Below are 17,594 nucleotides of genomic sequence, written 5' to 3'. Positions count from 1 at the left end.
CTGAGCAGCAAGCAAATGCCCACGCATTCTCCAATCCTGTCCTTGACCACCCCGAAGAATATTTCTCATCCCAAAAGTTCTGACCCTCTATTCTCAAGAGCCCACAGCATCCCCACTGTAATAGAACATACACACAATCCAGAAATTTCAACTGAACTCAACCCGGCATTGATTCAAACCCTTATGCCCGCGAGCAGCAAACTTAACGACAAATTTAGATTGCTTTCAATCACAGTCATTGCCTTTCTAGGTGTCTTAATTGCTGTGACCAGCTGCACAATCTGGTATGTTAGACGAAAAAGGAGGAGCACGAAGGAGACTCCGGGCTCCAGGAGGAAGAATGGAGGGAACAGGAAATCCAAGAAGCTGAAGGGCAAAAAGGATTATGCCTGGGCAGGACCTGTGAGGCTGAGTGAACAGAAGGATGGTGATGAGGGAGTAGATGGTATGCTGACAGAAGAATGTGATGTGAAGGAAAACAACCAAAAAGATGGGGTGCTAAAAACTTTCACTCCTAAGGAGCAGGACATGGAAGCTGAAATCAGAGGAGTGGGGGCAGATGGCTCTAAGGAGGCACAGAAATGGGCGGAGATAGCACCTCTGTTGTTCATTGATGAGAGTCTAACCGATGATGACAATAGTGGTGGTGATGATGAAGATGAAGAAACTCGTCACTGCTCACCTCTCCAGGTGAGAAAAATGGCAGACCTAGTCTGCCAGACCTCCACTGTCTGAGAAAAGGACATTTCTTCTTGTCTCATGTCTTCATGGTTACAACCTTGACAACATTTCCAATGCATGTAGAGTTTTTTTCTTAACTGTGCAAGGACAAAGAAAACTGAAAAATTGTGTGAAAACAAACCTTGTTAGATTTTTAAATGAAAGACAATGTCAGTTTTGTGCCTTAGAACAAGAAACCCCAATACATTTATTTTTTAACTCTTGAGGAAATGTCTCTCTAGCTCATGTACGGTGTAAATGTTCATGTGCCGTAACTTCGTGAGCATCACCAGATAAAGCCTTTTACCAGCCACTACTCCAGCATTGTATTTGCTTGCTTGTGTATCTTAATATTTTTTTAAAAAATGGTAGGAGGATATCAAGATTTGTCTGTCCTGTGTTTTATGCACCCACTTTAACGAAGAACCTCGGTGCAGCAAGTGGTAACGAAGTAGGTTTACTTGAGTCACAGGTCTGCAGCTATGTCTCTTTCTCTTAATGTAATGAATAAATTGTACTTTTGCTGAGATGTACGCTGCTTTGGACAAAAGCATCTGCTAAATGAATAAATGTATTTACAGTAACGTGTTTTGGTGTGAGTTGGAAAATTTACTCTCGAGAGACATTAAAGCGTGAATTTCAAAGATGTTTTCCTTCTGTTTAAGCAAAATGAATCAATATGTGCTTTTCAAAAAACCTGTGTGTAACTTTCAGCAATTATGTTCACAAAAATATCAAATGCTAAACCTAATATTTCTTTTTAAAACTGAACTGGAGCAGCATGTTAGAACTTTTACAACATATAAAGAATAAGAAAGCAAGATATACTGTTGAGTTGCTTGAATTGTATGAATTATGCAGAACACACATGTAAAGAAAAAGTACATTAAGAATTACATACATATTTACAATTTTGTTCATTGTTATAATGTATGTTTTGCTGTTGAAAGAAATTGCTTAGAATTTTTCATGTACAACTATTTGATGTTAAACCTTCATTAAAAATCTCTAGCAATATAATCTCACTTTGTTTTTTCTGAAATGTGACATTGGGATACCTCATCACAACTCACAAAGAAAGGTCTTTCCACAGCAGCTGCTAATCTAATCTCACTAGAACAGACAGCACTCAAAGAAAAAGACATGAATGTGAAAGTACTCAGAGCAGAAGACCCAGTACTAATTACTGTATATTAGCAGGTCTACACTGTTCATGGTGAAATCTGAATATTAGAACCGTTGGCAGATTCACTCCGCTAGAGGGAGTTGTCCACCGGTGTCCTGTCAGTAGCTCAGTTCCTCCAAACCATCCAGTTTCTGTCAACTCGGAGCTGGGGTGTGGAGTCATGTTACAGCTCTTAAACACACACGCTTACATCCCCTCTCTTGCAGCACTTCATATATATTTAAAACTAGGGGACAGCCAGGAGCATAGTGGTTAGAGCTACTGCCTTTGGACCCAAAGGTCGCAAGTTTGAGCGTCACCTCTGACTGTAGTACCCTTGAGCAAGGAACTTACCCTAAATTGCTCAGGTGAAAATTATGCAGCTGTATAAATGGGTAAATAATTGTAACCTCAACACTAAGTCACTTTGGAGAAAAGCGTCAGCTAAATGAGTAAGCATAAAACTGTCTTCAAAGCTTCATTTGACACAAGTGATTGTGGATGGATTTATAGATCTTCATGAAAGTGACACAACAGGCCATAAAGGCACAAAGTAGTAAGTTCACATAGGTATTTTAAAATATATCATGAGGCAATGCTCAGGTACTGCACTGCCATGGCTCCACAAGCATATGCAACAACAGGCTTCATTACTCACAAAAAAATGTATTCAGACTCAGTCCTATCTATCTGCCCGGAAAACCTTAATTTGGCTGGGAAAGACAGGAAGTAAGAGGGAGATATACTGAGGCCACGACAGAGTTGGACGGGGGGAGGGAGGGAGCGAGAGAAAATATTCAGCTATAGCAGGAACAAAAGTAAATATATGGGCTTTCCCAAAAATGAACAACTAAACAATGAGTGTCCAGGAGAAGCAGAGATAAGTACATTATGGGGGTTGGGCTGTTCCAAGAGACTGGAAACAGAATGAATTCCATCGGGGTGGAGAACCTGGGGGGCGGGGGGAGAGAAAGCGAGAGAGCATACGGAGAAGGGGGGAGCCACTACTTGACACATCTGGAAGTTATTGAAAAGCAGAGAGAAAGACACTGGACACAGAGGAGAAACAGGGGCTTGAGTGAAGGCTGTGGACAAATGAAAGTGGCTGGAAGAAGAGGAGAAATTCCGTAATACTAAGTGAGATTTACTGAACAGAAGAGCGTATCGCCACGGGGAACAAAACCGAGACAACGAAAGAGTTAACTATCCAAGTTTTTTGACTAACAGACAGAGAAATAAAGGAGCAGAAGTGAAAAACACGGGATTACAGTACGGAGTGCTGAAAAGTCTTTTGGGATTAACTTGAAGAACGCAGAAGCTGAGCAAAAAGGACCGACCAGACCTACCGCCATCACTAGGAACTCTACAATTATCTGCACTGCAGGTATGGGGCGTCAGGGGTCGTTTATAGGGTAACTAAGGACACATCACAGCAACTCACACCTCACAAGATACTTAATAAAAGAAACAAAGGAGTTTGGTAGAGAAATTCGAGGAAATGCTGATTCCAACTCAGACTCGGTTATAGAAATAAAACATCTTCAAGTGGTGGATTCATTCCATATAAGAACTGGGTATGTTGCATTACATTGCATTGTGTCAGAATTAATCATAGTTAGAGCTGAACAGGTTCACAGGTTCACTTGGACAAAGACCACTGCCAAGTCAAACTGATTTGTTCTGAAACTTACAGCAGTCACAACATTCTTTGTCTGATTTCGACTGAAAAGGTCGTTCTCATAACAGTACCGGAATTATCTGAAAAGGACTCAACACCAAAACATCACTACTGCAATAACTGCAAAGGACGGAACTGGCGTTCGTTGTAAACACTGCTTTTTGCTTTTTTCCCGGAGACCCTACTTTACTTCAGCTGAACTGGGGTGGGTACATCCTGTTTGGAAGCCTGGCTTCCTCTGAACACAACAATGAGATGTGAGATTGCAGGCAGTTCACTGCAGATCACTGGAGATGCACCAGAGTGTTGGAGCACCCATAGGATCATGTACCTGCCCTCCTGGGTGAGCTTTACCGTATCCTGACTATTTTCCCCTACAGGATGTCGGTCTCTGCCCGCTGCCTTTGCTTTGTGAAGTACCTCATGTTCATCTTCAACCTTGTCTTTTGGGTTTGTATCTTTTACACTACTACTCCATTTCAAATGTCCAGGTGTTGAATTTCACACAGAAACTGTTAAAAGAGGACTCTACAGTTACCGATCATATCGATGTACAGTAATCCTTACTTTTATGTGTGCAGCTCGGTGGGTGTGGCCTGTTCGGCGTAGGGGTGTGGCTCTCCTTCACGCAGTCAAAGTTCTCCTCCCTCCCACTCTCCTTCCCCTCACTCTCGGCTGCGAACCTGCTGCTAGTGGCGGGGGGTGTCACCATGGTAACTGGCTTCCTAGGCTGTCTAGGGGCGCTGAAGGAGCAGCGGTGTCTCCTGATGACGGTGAGGAACAATCAGCTTGATGACATCGCAGTGCTACTCGAAATAACATAATTCAATCCTTTTTTCAAAGAAATATTTTCACTGTTCCTTGTGTAACATCTTGGCATGGTGTTCCTGAAAATATACAATGTAAAAAAGTATGACCCAAACCATTTCCATATTTGGTAGAGAAAAAAAATTGTAAGAGAAATATCATGAACTAACCCATAGATTTTATCCAGCAAAAGCAACTTTAAGAAAGTGGAGAAGAAAACACAAATTGTTCTTTTTGTGATACTTCCTCAGAATTTTCTTTACATCTGTTTTTCAGCTGTTTACATACTCATATTTTCTAGAGAGACCATTCTAGGATCATCAATGAGCGTTTGTGATTTAAGATTTTTTAAAATTATTTACAGATTTACTGTTTGGTGTCTATGATATCAATAAAGAGAAAGAATATTAATACTATTTGATGTCTTACAAGGCATAAACTCAGCGATAAAAACTTCTTTTCGTAGTATTTTGAAATGTTGTCAAGCAGTACATCAATACCAACTTCCAGTACTTGTAATGCTCTACAAACTATTAAGTTTTATTTTAAACAGAAATCAACCACTTGGCATTCCTATATCTCTCACACAGTAGAGACGAGTAGTCAGTAGTCACACAGAAGGAGTTACACTTTCATGATTTTCTGTCTAATTGAAGCTTGAGTGCTCATTTGAATCCTCTCAAGTGTGAGTAGCTTTGGAGAGAAGTATGTGCTAGATTAATGAGTGCAAGTGAAGAACTAACAGGAATTCGCAAGCAGGCACATATAACTTTTGTTAACATAAGACAAGTGTAATACTCACTTATTGATCTCTGTTGATCTGGCTTTCTTTCAGTTCTTCACCATTCTTCTCCTTCTAGTCATAACAGAGGTGACCCTGGCAATTGTCCTCTATGTCTTCCACGAGAAGGTGAGTCCAGTCCTTAGTTTGACCTTCTGGCATGTCACATTCTCACCAACATTTTATAGAAGTATGTTTTTGGCACGCGTACCACTAGACTTTCTCTTCCCTTAGCTGGACAAGAAGGCCCAGGATGAACTGAAGAGGGGAATGGTGGCATACCCCTCTGATGAGGGTCTAAGGGACTCATGGGACAGCGTGCAGCGAATGGTGAGAGGGGACCAAAGGAAGGTGTACCTGGGTCCTATGAGTTGCCTGTGACCTGCTGTCTGTTCTGTGCAGTTCAAGTGCTGTGGTGTGAACAATAAAACTGACTGGCACCATGTGATGAATGACACCCTCCCAGCATCCTGCTGCAGCGTGAACACTGAGCCCTGCCATGATGGATGGAGTGAGGTCAGGATGCCACACAACCACAAACGCTACTCTTATGATAGGAACTCTAAGATAAACTGCTAGCGTCTCTCAGTGTGTGTATATGTGACAACATTTTCCAGCCCCAGCCCCATGTTCCTCTCTCCTGTGCGAAGAACTTACTTTTCTCTATTTCCTAGCCCTGCTACGAGAAGGCCAGGAAATGGCTTCTGAACAACATCCACTCCGTACTTATTTTTGGAGTCTGCATCGCCATCGTACAGGTAGCCCCAACTGCCCTTTTAATTTAAATTTACTAGACATGACAATTACAAGCGTTTGGGAGGCAACAGACACGCTTTTCAACTTTTTTACTTGCCTAAGAAATGCTGGCATAAGCCACATTAAGAGTCAGGGTGGAACTGATATCTTACTGCCAAAGTGGTAGTAAGCTGTCAGAATTACTATTTTCTTATTTTTACTATTTATTTATTTCAGTGGCTTCTGTCAATATCTGTTACGTGTATGGTGCTGTAAACTCATGCAGTTTCTTTCCAGATCAATCTACCAATTAATCAGTCTATGAGGTATCTATCAATCTATGAGGACACTACATGCTGCTCGGATATAGTAAAGCTAAAAGTTACAGCTAAAGGAAGTGACACTTTAGCCCACTGCCTACCCAGAGAACCCTGACACATTAACCTGAAAAAACACAACTGCACCAAACAGCAATACCGCAGATAGAAAGATGGCTCTCCATTTTCAGGACTGTTTTGCTGATGTAGCAGTGCGCGCTTGCCGAACTCACGACCTCTCCCTTACAGATCCTGGCTCTGGGTTTCTCTATGCTAATGTACTGCCAGATCCTCCGAGCTGAGAAATACCTGGACTAAGGCAACCTCCCAGGGTCCAGTCTGCAGGAATGTGTTTGGATGGATTTGAAATGCAAGTGCTAGGGGTCTAAAATTCCACTTAAACAAGATGTACCCTTGTAGAAAAGCAGAGTTCACTTCATTTCTTCGGATGGACGTAACCACACATTGTAATACAGCCCCTACTATAATGTTACACAAACGTGGGAATAGGTGTAGTACTGTGGCACACATACATTTTCAGATCAAAATGTATTCCTTTTATGTTCACTTTAAAATTTTCTAAGTTATTACATTTTCACAGGAGTTATAACATTAGATCTCTTAACAGTTCCCTGGAAAGTTATTTTTTTAAGCAGTGCTGAAAACTGAGAAGTCCTATCAGTTGTGATATTAGTAATAATTACTAGCAAAACTGCTTTCCGATATTCTGATTAAACTGCATAACTGCATAGCATGAGCAGTTCATAATCATACACTACAAAATACTGAATTCTCTGAGTATAAATGTATATTATGTTTTATAACGTGTGTTCCTCAAAATGAGGAAACCTCATCAGCTGTCCAGTTTTGTAAACAAGTTGTCAAATGTGTCATTTTCCAACGGAAAGGGATCTGCTTGAAGAAATACCACCTGGTCCCTAAGGCACCTTTCAATAAAAACAGCTAAATAAAAGCTAATGCCTTACAGTGTTTTGTGAAACTGTAAAACAAAATCAACACACCAACCACAGGTTGCCTGGATTTGATGGCCGTAGACAACAAATGTCATCGCTCCGATCACCTCTTGGCTCCCTCTTCCTTTCCTTTCACGTCATCTTCTCATTTCATGTTCACAGTTTATGCTTAAAATCTGTAATTTGCTTGAAGTATCCCTCATGCGAAGAAGTTTCAGTCATACTCCAAGCTGTCCTCAAACTGGACAATCCTCTCCTGCAGCGGCAGAAAGCAGTAAGACACAGTAGCGATACTGTGCCTGCCTGCCCTCTGGTGACAAAGGCAGGAACTGCCTGCATCAAGTGAAGGGGCTCAGCAGGACGGACTAGCAGAAGAGAGCCAGCAACGCCTTTCAGAAAGCAAAGAATCATGAAGCAGCAAGGAAACCAGGACCAGAACTGAACAAACCCACAAGCAGGAAGAGCCCAGTGTGAAGGAACAAGAGATACAGGAGCACTGGCAAAAATAGCAAGTGGAGCCTTACCCATCCACCCTGGCTCTTCACCCAGGGGGTGAAGTTCTTCATGTACTCCTCTGCATATCCTAGCATCCTCTGAGCTCCTGTGGCCGTAATGACTCGACGAGACAATTCCATTGTTGCAGCTATGCGGGACAATGTGGGATTGACTGAGGGAGGTGCCGCTTCCACAGTCTGCCCAGCAAACATGTCGAGCATCTTTTCAAACGAATGGTATGAGAGGCCCTCCAAGGAAGACCGCAAAAAGGGATCGGACCGGATCTGGAGGAAGAACCAGAGCTGTGAGCGGAGCAGGGCTGCAGCAAAGTTGAAATGATCGCAAGCAGTTGGGGAAATCCGGCATCGGTCACAGTACCCTGCGATCAAGAGCATCTCCCTGCATGGACAACGCCTGCACCAGCTCCTGGATCACCTCTTCCTCCTTACGGCCTGAAGGGAGAAAGCAAACCGGAACAGTTACCACGGAAACAGGCACAGCACACTTTCACGTGCTTGAGAAACCCAGGATGATACACCCATATGTTTCTGGTCCACCGCACAAGCACACCCTCTCCGGCAGTTAATGAGGACTGGCAACCTCTACACAGAAGCTGACGACGGCACGCACCTTCAGATGTGGCTGCTGAGTGGCGCACTGGAGAGGCGGACCTTTTCTTTGCACTGGTCCTCTTGGCTATTCGGCCTAGCGTCTCTGCCACTTCCTCATAGAACTGTGGTGAACGAGCTGAGGAACAGGGAGAGACCAGAAGAATACTGACTCAAACTGAGTAAGAATACACAGTCTTACACACACATTGTCATGCACAGCTCACACATGCATGCACACACATGCGCACTACCTATGCGCCTGTGCACTTACTGGGAGAGATGACTGGTTTCCTGGACTCAGTGGCTGAGCCAATGGGCAGTGTGTTTGGCCTCCGGGGACCATCCTCCTTGGCTGTGGGCTCCCTTGTAAATGTGATCTTCTGGATGAATGTGGAAAAATTTTTCAACTTTTTCTTTTTCTTATTGTTCTTCTTTTCTTCTTTCTTCCCCCCCCCTTCATCGGCAGAGGAGCAAGAGGACGGGGACAAGGCATCCAGCTGGAACACCAAGATGCAACATCAACCATCAACAACTATGGCCTTCTCTATCAGCTATGGTGAGCATCACCATGCTGAGGAGGAGAGAACCAACCACACCAATGCTGTAAAAACCAGGCACCAGCGAAAACCATCCTTACATCAGGCCTGTCATGTTTGGGCCACGCAGCAGGAGGCATCGGATGCTTCAACTGGCCATCGTATAAGGTCACAGGATCATCTTGATTGCAGCGTTTCTCCGTCGAGGCTTTCGGAGAGCGCCGGGACAGGGTCCGCCGCGGGTGTAGCCTTTTTTTAATCAAGTCTTTGAACCCATGTTTCTTCTCCTCGGCGGCACTGATCTGCTCGTCCAGAGAATCCCAGCCATCGTACGTCTTGCTCCTAACAGTCTTCCCTCTGGAACTAAGGGAGAGGGAGCCGTGAGAAAGCAGCAGCACAGGAAGGTCCATCCTGTCACACCCCTCCCGGGTGAAGCGCTACACACCCAAACTTGGAGGAGTCTCTGTATGCCCCGCCCACTCGGCCAGGTCGCTCGCAGAGCGGGACGGACAGAGCCTTGCCGACGAAGGCTTCCAGCACCAAGCGCGTCTCCTCCTGGATCTCCTGAAGAGAAACGGAGGGAGCTGGGGAAGGGGGTCCTGGGGAGGCATTCGTCCGGCACGCCATTTTTCCTCAGAAGAGCGGGCGGCACCCTTGTGCCAAAAGGGCCTGGGGTGGCTTCAAAATGAAGTGGCTGCCAGGAAAGAGCAGCACATTCACTGGATGAACTGCACAGGTGGGAGGCATGAGCACCGTGATACAGTGTGGTACAGAGCGCAGGTCCTCCGGAGGAGAGCAGCTACCGCCCTGCGGATGCCACCTGGTGAAGCACATGGACACGGCGACATGAAGAGAGACTGTCACGTGTCCTGGTCCGTGGGGAATTCCACCTTTTACACGTCAGTCATTCCAGACATGCACGCACGCACACACACAGCAGCTCAGCTGTCAGCTTTGTGAGTGTCTTCACTGTGTTCACCTGAACTGTGGTGTTCTACCGCAGTCTCAGATATGCGGTCATGGTAACTCTGGGTAGGCTGGCACGCGCACACACACACACACACACACACACACACACACACACACAAACGAGTGCTGAAGCCTCTCGCCACCAAGCCCCCCAGAGGTGAAACACACCCGTTTTTTGTCGTGTTTTGCACCGCGTCGGAGTGTGAATTAGGGCACCACGGGTCCGGGACACACACACTCACTCACGCCGGACTTGGCCACCTGACCTGTTGTTGTTCACACACGTACGGTTCGAACCCGTGTCCGGAGCCACACATTGACATTCCTCTACACGGGAACTCTTCCTGCCCGCGCTCATATTATTATTATATCCACCACGTCACGTCACAATGACTAAGCTTGTGCCCTCCCGTCCCCTGGCAGAGAGAGAGTCGCCTCAGCCCGGACAGACACAGAGAGACTCAGACACCCCCCTCTCACTCTGACTCTGTTACTGTTAGTAGAGCTCCGCTTTACCTCACCGCTCACCTCGCTCTTTACCTCCTCCTTCCTCCGTTCCAACACACACACAGCGGCCGACACGCTGTTTTTTTTCTGCAGCTCCAGCTACGAAGATCTCACTTCCAGCGATCGCTCCGAGGCGAATTCTGACGAAGCGAGACGAGAGTCTCGCGCAGGTGAGGGCGTGGCCTCGTGGCGGGACGGGCGTGGCGTACGGAGGCAGGCGCGCGCTCGGAGTCGGAGGCGTGAGCGTGCAGCGGTGGTGCGAGAGCGCGTGGGGAGTCGCAAAGTAACGAGGTGAAAATAAAAGATAAACCACAAAGTAACAAGTCGGGGAGGGAAGATGAGTCCTCGCGATCATGCCTTTATTAAATTTAAACCGACGTACGCACTTAGAGGGACAATGATGAGAAACACACGTGCGCGACGGTTTGTCAGCCATGCCGGCATATCACGACAATGAATGATGCTGTGATGCTGATGCTGATGGCGATGGAGCCCCCCAGGCAAGATGATGAGGAGAGCCGTGCCCCACCCCCCCCAAAGCCCTGCCAGTGTCTCCTGGACATCAGACACTGGTACAAGGGTTGGGAGAGACGGGGCACAGAGAGCTTTGCCGACGACCCCCGCCGGGAGAGAGAGTTACCACCTGACAGACAACGTCCCCATATCTAGGTGGCAACACACAACAAGGGTCCCAGCAGCACAGCTCTTCTCTTTTCTTCTCTTTTCTTCTCTTCTCTTCTCATCCCTGTAGCCATCTTTGGCCGACTGCCCCGACAGTCCTCGCTCCTCTCTGGACCTCTCCCTGTGCAGTTCACGTGTCTCTGCGAACGTTGTCCTCTCCTCTCTCGGCTCATTTCCTCGTGCGCTCGTAGACGAAGCGCAGAGTCGCTGTCCCTCGCTCAGCGGCAGAGTGCTTCTGTGACACCCGTCCCCTGCGTCTCCAGCACGCTCTGCTGCTCGCCGGCTCTCTGGCCGTGCTCTCTGTCCCTTTGTGTCGCTGTATCTCCGCGATCACGGTGGACCGATGGGGAGGAGGCTGCAGGGCGAGGCACTTCCTCTGAGACAGGAAGCCAGAGGGGAAGAATGAACCGTACAGAATGAGAGAGAGACAGAGAGCTGAGTCGGGGCTGGTTTTAGAAATGGGGTCGCTTTTGTAAATTAATTCCTCACACGTACGGGATAAGGTCCGTGGCAGGTGCTACCATAATGCGCTGCGATTTAGCGCCACGAAGGACTGGAACACACTGCTGTAGGTCCCACGTCGGAGTGCGAGGATCAGGCTTCCCAGAAGACCTTCTGCCGCGGTCACCTTGCGAAAACCAGAGAGTATCCGCTGTGAAATCACCAAAGCAGGGTGCATCCAACCCTCTTGCCCTGGAAGGCCGTACAGAGTAAGAGAAGGTCGAAGAAGTGCAACTCGTCCCTGGGAACGGTCCCGTACGACACCGGAAACACCCGAGATTAAGGCAGCGATGTGGAAAACATGTCCTCGGATGGGCCAAGTAGACAAACGAGGGTTGGTTGGTGGCCCTGTGGGGCTGGTGCGAGCGAGGCAGACGTGAAGAGGCGAAGCGAGCGACGCCGGCGCCGTCATCGTCGGCTCCGATCGCGAACTCGTGTGCCGCAGTGACCCAGTCCAAACCGAACCCAACATTCTGTCGCCAGGAAAGAGGGACAGTCTGGCGGAGCAGCTCCCAGCGCGGGGAAAGGAATGGGGGGCACCAGACAGGCTGGCTGTCTTTGTTTACCACTATGCCGCACCATGGCCCGCACGAGTAACGCGAGCGGGTGTGAGGGACGCCCTCTGTCGGCCCTTCTGTGCCTCTCCGCTGTGTGACGCGGTATGGAGGAAGCGCCAGGTCAACAGCTGGTGGCACAGCGACGGTGGCAGCGCTTTTCTCTGTTCTGCATCGTAATAAATGTCTGCACTTCTGGAGGATACAGAGTCTGTGTTCCGTTCGCTTCTCATAAGTAATGTAAGAAAAACAGGAAATTCACAGTTACGTAAGCAGGAAACGCTGCCATTTGAAGACAGCGCGGAATCAAAAAGCAGCGAGCATCAAACCGTCGTCCAAATTCCCACTGCTACACCAGTCAGTGTACGAGGACCTGAACAAGTGACCTTCTCAAAAGAACCACAATGGACATGTAGGTTTCATCTGAGTGGTTTTATTAGTGATTCAAAGTGTGAAAAAGGGCACTAGAAATGCAAACACGGGGACTCGTGACTGACCCGAAAAGAGGTGAGCGGAGAAGGAAGACAAACAAGCCAGAGCCAGAAAGTGCGAAAATAATAAGATACAGAAGCTTTTGACATAAAAACTACACCTGTAAAGAGATCCTTGTCTCTTTAGTTATTCTTTCCCACCATTAGTTACTTGCAGTTATAGCTCCACTGTCATTGGTCGGTCATTTTTTACTGTCATTGGTTCTTCAGTCACCGTTCGACTGTCATTGGCTGATCAGTCAGTGTTTGACTGGCTCGCCAGTATCTGCTTGAATACCATTGGTCATTTTTCCTGGCTTTCCAATCTGTCATTGGCCAGTCATATTTCACCGCGATTGGCTTTTCCATCTCTCATCGTGTCTATTGTGAATGGACAGCGGCGCAGTCGACCCCTGTCCAGCAGGGTTCCAGTCTCAGAAATAGGGCTGTCATTGGTGGGATCTTTGTATGTCGCTCTGCAAACACATGGACTCTAATCTCAGAGGAGCTTTCCGGAATCAGGGTGCAACGGGTCACAACCGGGGGGTTTCCTGCAGTTTTGCCGTCCGGCCAGTCCTACCTCCACAAAACTAGACATTCCGTTAGGGTCGTCGTGGCAACACGGAGGGCTCCGAAGGATGAGGATGCGCTGTCAGCAAGCGCTCGCGACCGCTTGGGCTGCATCCCCCTCACGTTCCGCTTCTGCTCTTCCTACTGCAGCCGGACCCAGTACTGACCGCGGCTCTGGCCAGAGCTGCGCTCACTCCCAGGGACCTGCACGGAGAGCGACGCCCTGGGGGAGACCAGCCCTGAACCAGAGAGAGAAGATGGAGAAGGGGGTGTGAAAATGCAGTTTAGGCATTGCGCACTCTGAGGATGAGGCAGCGTACACACAAAAGCAGCTGGAAGTTCACTCACCTGTGTGTGAGTTTGCTGAGGGAGGTGGAAGCAGAGGAGAAGAGGGGTAAGGGGGTGAGTCGAAGCTCTGAGGGGAAGGTGCGGAGGGCGACTGGGCCAGCGTGCACGGGTACGAGGGGGTAGACTGAGAGGCTAACGTCTAAAGGTGAGGACCAGACAAGAGGGACGCAGGTTGGGAGGAGAAAAGGAGAAAAAAGCTATGAAAATTATTGGTGAAAGAAACACGTACAATTTGAAAATAAAAAAAACTCAGCTTTCAGCTTTGTGGTTTGGATTTAATCCACCCTCGTCCAGCCAATTGTGACCGTTCGATTAGAAGGCCCCAGCGTAACGAGCCAGAACGTGAAAAGTGTTTCACAAGAGAGCCTTGGATGCACACAGCGAAGGGAAAGTAAAGTCGGAGGGACTGGAGGGACAGAACGGCGCAGGACAAAGAGCCACCGCAAGGGGCGCCAGTATGTTCGCATGTTAGCATGTTAGCACATTAGCTCCTGCCCAACTTTTTCTGCTTTCAGTCCACACTTGTCTGCATCGGTCTCCCTTTTTCCCTGTGCATAGTCATAGGTAATGACCCGGCTGCTAAGGCACCCCTGGAAACACGACACCCGCAAACACGGTCCGGCCGCAGAGCGCGTGCGGGCGGCGCGCTGCCAGATTCGAGACTCGAAAAAGGACGCGGGCTCACGGAGACCCACCTGGACTCCAGAGAAGACGGAGAGCGAGTTGCGGCTGGAGAGGGAAGAGTCGATACGGCTGAGCAGAGGCCCTGGAAGAGAGACGGGGAGGGACCGTTAAAGCGGGTGCTTGGACGGCGCCTTTGGTCGCCGGCGTCAGGACGGGCGAGCGACGGCGATGAGCGACGCCCATCGCCGACCGATCGCACGCGCAGACCTGCGGCGCCGCTCTGCTGGTGGTACAGGGTCGAGCCAAAGGTCGTGGCCAAGGGGGCGTGCGCAGGGGAGCACGAGGGCCCTCCGGCCGTCCGCCGCTGGTGGCGCAGCTTCTCCTCCCTCCTCCACTTGGCTCTTCGGTTGGAAAACCACACCTGCGGGAAGGAGCGTCGAGAGGGCGGCCACTGGCAGAGGCTGAGTCTCCGTCGTGCCCGCACACACAGACGCAGAGAGGTCGACACGCGTGCACCACCGTACCTGGATGCGTGCTTCGGGGAGGTCGATCCTGGCCGCGAGCCTCTCTCTTGCAAAGACATCTGGATAATGTGTCCGTTCGAACTCTGTATTTGTCAAACGTCGTTGCCGTATCATAGCGCATTCTCGTACAGACACATTAATGCACGTTACGTTATGACAGTGTACCCGTAGTCGAGGCGTCAGCGCTGCCGCGCACCTCGTCCCTCGCCATGGTCACGGGAAATAATAAGGACGGGGGCCTGGGGAGCAAGGGGGGAGGGGCAGCAAGACCAAGGGGAGATGAGCAGGTCTTACAGCGGGGTGTCACTTCTCACACAGAGGATTCACACACACGGCATGCCAGATGCCCCATGTGGAGCTGGACGTGGAGAGTGCGGGACGCGGAAGGGCAGCTGCGGGGAGGACGGAGGAGGCGGGACACAGGAAGGCGAACCCCGAACGGGACGCCTCTCCAACCTTTCTCCAGGGCCTCGATCTGCTCCTGCGTGAAGCTCGTCCTGTTCCTCTGCAGCTTCCTCTTCAGCTGGAGGTGCAGCTGGGCGTCCTGGGCCTCGTCCCTCTCCCCTGGTGCTCCGTCTGTCGCCCCGCCGCCCAGGTCACCCTTCAGCTGCCTCATGCAGTCCTCTGCCCCACAGACAGGGGGAGCCAGAGTGTGAGCACTCACTTAGCGCATTACTGAGCGTAAGGTGCGCCAGAAAGAGAGATGAGCAGGAACTGAGACCTCTATGGCACTACGGTCAAGCGAGGGTCATGAGCAGAGTGTCTGCGCGCACACACACACACACACACACACACCTTTGCATACCTGCGCCATGCTGAGTCGACATCACATCCGATGGATGATGATACCAGTTGTTTGGGTCATTCCAGCTTAACCCATTTGGCAGGTTCAGCATCGTTAGCTTCTCGCACATTATATGTCCCGCCCACTGTGCCGTGACCCTTTCACCATTGACCCTTGACCTGAGCCTTGGGCACCGACCCCCAGCCAAGCCAACAAATTAGCTGCAGGAGGAGAGAGGAAGACAGAAAGGGGTCAGTGATGCACTCTGAGTTTGTCTCACACACAGTCGTAAAAACACACACACATGCCATTCTTTACCTGAAAACTGTCAAAAATGTCATCATGATTTGACACAGAACCCTGTGCTGTGAAGCTCATCAGCATCAAGTAGGACTGAAGTTCTGTGTGCTTAATTGTGTCCAGCATCTGACGTCAAGTTTGTTCGTGTGGCGTTTTCTGCTCCGTCTAACACGTACACATGCCAAGGCCCAGCTCTTCACCATCTCCAACTGTCTTACTCGTCTCACTTCAACAGTCGGACATGCAACGACCAACCTCTCCTTCTGCTTCGATCGCTCCTCTCTTTCAACCCAACTCCAGCTCCTTTCCAGCCGAACTCGTCCTTCCCTGCCATCCCTGTGGTGAAGAACTTGAGAAAAAAAGCCAACTCACCACCAAGTCATGTTGGAGCGAGACAGAGGAAGCGGCTAGAGAAGATCCTCGTCTCACACACGGCGTGTATTCTGTTGTCCCCGCCGTCAGTGACCCTTGTCCCTTGTCCCTTGTCCTAGTTGCTGGCTTTGTTGAAAATGGACAATGTGCACCACGGCACGGAGTGGGCGAGCAAGGGCGGGCGGAGAGAGTTAGACGGGGCGAAAGAGAGCAAGCGAGGAGGAGAACGCGTCTGTAGGCGCTGTTATCCTTACAGCGATGGACACACAGAGGGAGGGGGAGGTGGGGGGAGGTAGAGAGAGCGAGAGAGAGCGAGCGAGGGGGGAGACATGGAGGTGACAGAGTAAGTCAGTGTCAGTGTCAGGTTTGAACTTAATGTCATTGAAAGGCGAGTTGAAGCGAGAGAGGAAGGGAGAGGAATGGAGAGGAATGGAGACAGAGAGTAGAGGAGGAGGAGAAGCCAGTAAGCAACAAAGTGCCAGGTGGTGGGTAAAGGAAGGACAGCAGAGGTGTGAGACAGCAGGTGTGTGGTGGCAACATAAACACGTGCAACTTTCACAGCACCTATATGAGTGATATGGTATCGGACAAACAGCTTCCCTCAGAGCTGCTGAGTCCCTCCCACGCTGGAGAAGGGTCTCGAACCCGTCTCTGTGAGAGCCTCTTCTCTCCTGATCTGCTGACAGCTCCATCAATAAGTCCAACACCATCTGCTGTGATCAACTGTGTATTTGCTGTTTGAATGTTCACTCCTATACGAGCTGCTGGAGGGATGTGAACCAGAAACGTGGTGGTGTCACACAAACAAGCTGTGTGTCCATAGTCCTGTGTGTGTGTGTGTGTGTGTGTGTGTGTCTAAAGCTCCTTGTCTGCTCTTGATGTACTCTGCTCCTCTATGGAGATGCCTTGGGTGATGGACAGAAGAGCAATTAAGAGTCAAGCTGGACACTGTCAGCAGTGATGAGGTGGTGTGTGGACATGGCTCGTAGTCGTTGGTACGCGTTTGGTCCAGTCTTACCAAGGTCCCGGTGAGGAGGCCAAAGCGGTGGGCTTCCATATAGGATGTGTGTGAGATCGCGGCTGTGATGAGGGGACAGGTGATGCACATGAGAGAGAACGGTCCTCCGTGTCACTGCCACACTTCAGCACAGCCATCAGGTCTTCCTTCCTGACACAGTGTCACATTTCTGATGGCGCATTTGCATATTTTACTGGATTAAACCCAAAATGTGTCTGACAGGCCAAACAAGATGTTCGAAAGCTGGAATGGCGGGGGCTTGACACAGGGAAGGTGCAAGAGAGCCAGCGGTCGCCATGGAGCAGTTCCTCACCTGCCGGTTTGGCCGTATTCGTTTGCGCTACTTGTTGAATGCTGTGTGAACACGTGAGTGTGAATGTGTGTGTGTGTGAACGTGTGTGTGCAGACAAAGCCAGGGAAAAGCGCCGTGGGAGCACGGGGCAGTGGGAGCAGGGTGGCGGGGGGGCACTGCCAACGTGTTTTATTTCCGGTTGATGAGACACCTCAGCGGCTCTGCGCTGCCCCCGTCAGACTGCTGTGTGAAGGTGACACG

The 17,594-nt window shown here is 49.4% G+C and overlaps 3 protein-coding genes across 3 annotated transcripts; 1 reads left to right on the top strand and 2 right to left on the bottom strand.

Annotated features, from left to right (window-relative positions):
• The first annotated feature begins 2,688 nt into the window (after window positions 1–2,688).
• Window positions 2,689–7,176, top strand: tspan4b (tetraspanin 4b). The gene is made up of 8 exons (XM_018764460.1): window positions 2,689–3,269; window positions 3,944–4,013; window positions 4,145–4,336; window positions 5,206–5,280; window positions 5,386–5,481; window positions 5,554–5,667; window positions 5,826–5,909; window positions 6,453–7,176. The coding sequence occupies exons 2-8, from the start codon at window positions 3,945–3,947 to the stop codon at window positions 6,519–6,521; spliced, it is 699 nt and encodes a 232-aa protein (XP_018619976.1). The 5' UTR covers window positions 2,689–3,269; window position 3,944; the 3' UTR covers window positions 6,522–7,176.
• LOC108941635 (uncharacterized) lies at window positions 6,767–13,099 on the bottom strand. Its single transcript, XM_018764401.1, has 9 exons — window positions 13,082–13,099; window positions 10,317–10,394; window positions 9,265–9,383; window positions 8,921–9,182; window positions 8,555–8,780; window positions 8,303–8,419; window positions 8,051–8,124; window positions 7,702–7,956; window positions 6,767–7,433 (listed from the first exon to the last, which is right to left on the bottom strand). The coding sequence occupies exons 1-9, from the start codon at window positions 13,097–13,099 to the stop codon at window positions 7,392–7,394; spliced, it is 1,191 nt and encodes a 396-aa protein (XP_018619917.1). The 3' UTR covers window positions 6,767–7,391.
• On the bottom strand, window positions 12,430–16,642 carry pax10 (paired box 10). The gene is made up of 8 exons (XM_018764457.1): window positions 15,907–16,642; window positions 15,373–15,572; window positions 15,024–15,191; window positions 14,568–14,650; window positions 14,311–14,464; window positions 14,115–14,185; window positions 13,420–13,558; window positions 12,430–13,310 (listed from the first exon to the last, which is right to left on the bottom strand). The coding sequence occupies exons 2-8, from the start codon at window positions 15,479–15,481 to the stop codon at window positions 13,213–13,215; spliced, it is 822 nt and encodes a 273-aa protein (XP_018619973.1). The 5' UTR covers window positions 15,482–15,572; window positions 15,907–16,642; the 3' UTR covers window positions 12,430–13,212.
• Window positions 16,643–17,594: the final 952 nt, after the last annotated feature.

This window comes from Scleropages formosus, chromosome 8, assembly GCF_900964775.1.
Source record: "Scleropages formosus chromosome 8, fSclFor1.1, whole genome shotgun sequence".
NCBI classification, from domain to species: domain Eukaryota; kingdom Metazoa; phylum Chordata; class Actinopteri; order Osteoglossiformes; family Osteoglossidae; genus Scleropages; species Scleropages formosus.
The sequence above is the reverse complement of the archived record's forward strand: the minus strand, read 5'-3'. Positions and strand labels throughout refer to the sequence as shown.

Coding starts and splice junctions, on each gene's coding strand:
- pax10 (XM_018764457.1), bottom strand. CDS start 15,481: ATGTGCGAGAAGCTAACGATGCTGAACCTGCCAAATGGGTTAAGCTGG. Junction 14,651..15,023: donor GATCGAGGCCCTGGAGAAAG/GTTGGAGAGGCG, acceptor TGACAAATACAG/AGTTCGAACGGACACATTAT. Junction 13,311..13,419: donor CTCAGCAAACTCACACACAG/GTGAGTGAACTT, acceptor TCTCTGGTTCAG/GGCTGGTCTCCCCCAGGGCG.
- tspan4b (XM_018764460.1), top strand. CDS start 3,945: ATGTCGGTCTCTGCCCGCTGCCTTTGCTTTGTGAAGTACCTCATGTTC. Junction 4,014..4,144: donor TCTTCAACCTTGTCTTTTGG/GTTTGTATCTTT, acceptor TTATGTGTGCAG/CTCGGTGGGTGTGGCCTGTT. Junction 5,910..6,452: donor TCTGCATCGCCATCGTACAG/GTAGCCCCAACT, acceptor TCTCCCTTACAG/ATCCTGGCTCTGGGTTTCTC.
- LOC108941635 (XM_018764401.1), bottom strand. Junction 8,781..8,920: donor CCAAACATGACAGGCCTGAT/GTAAGGATGGTT, acceptor TTGGTGTTCCAG/CTGGATGCCTTGTCCCCGTC. Junction 7,957..8,050: donor GAGATGCTCTTGATCGCAGG/GTACTGTGACCG, acceptor TTCTTCCTCCAG/ATCCGGTCCGATCCCTTTTT.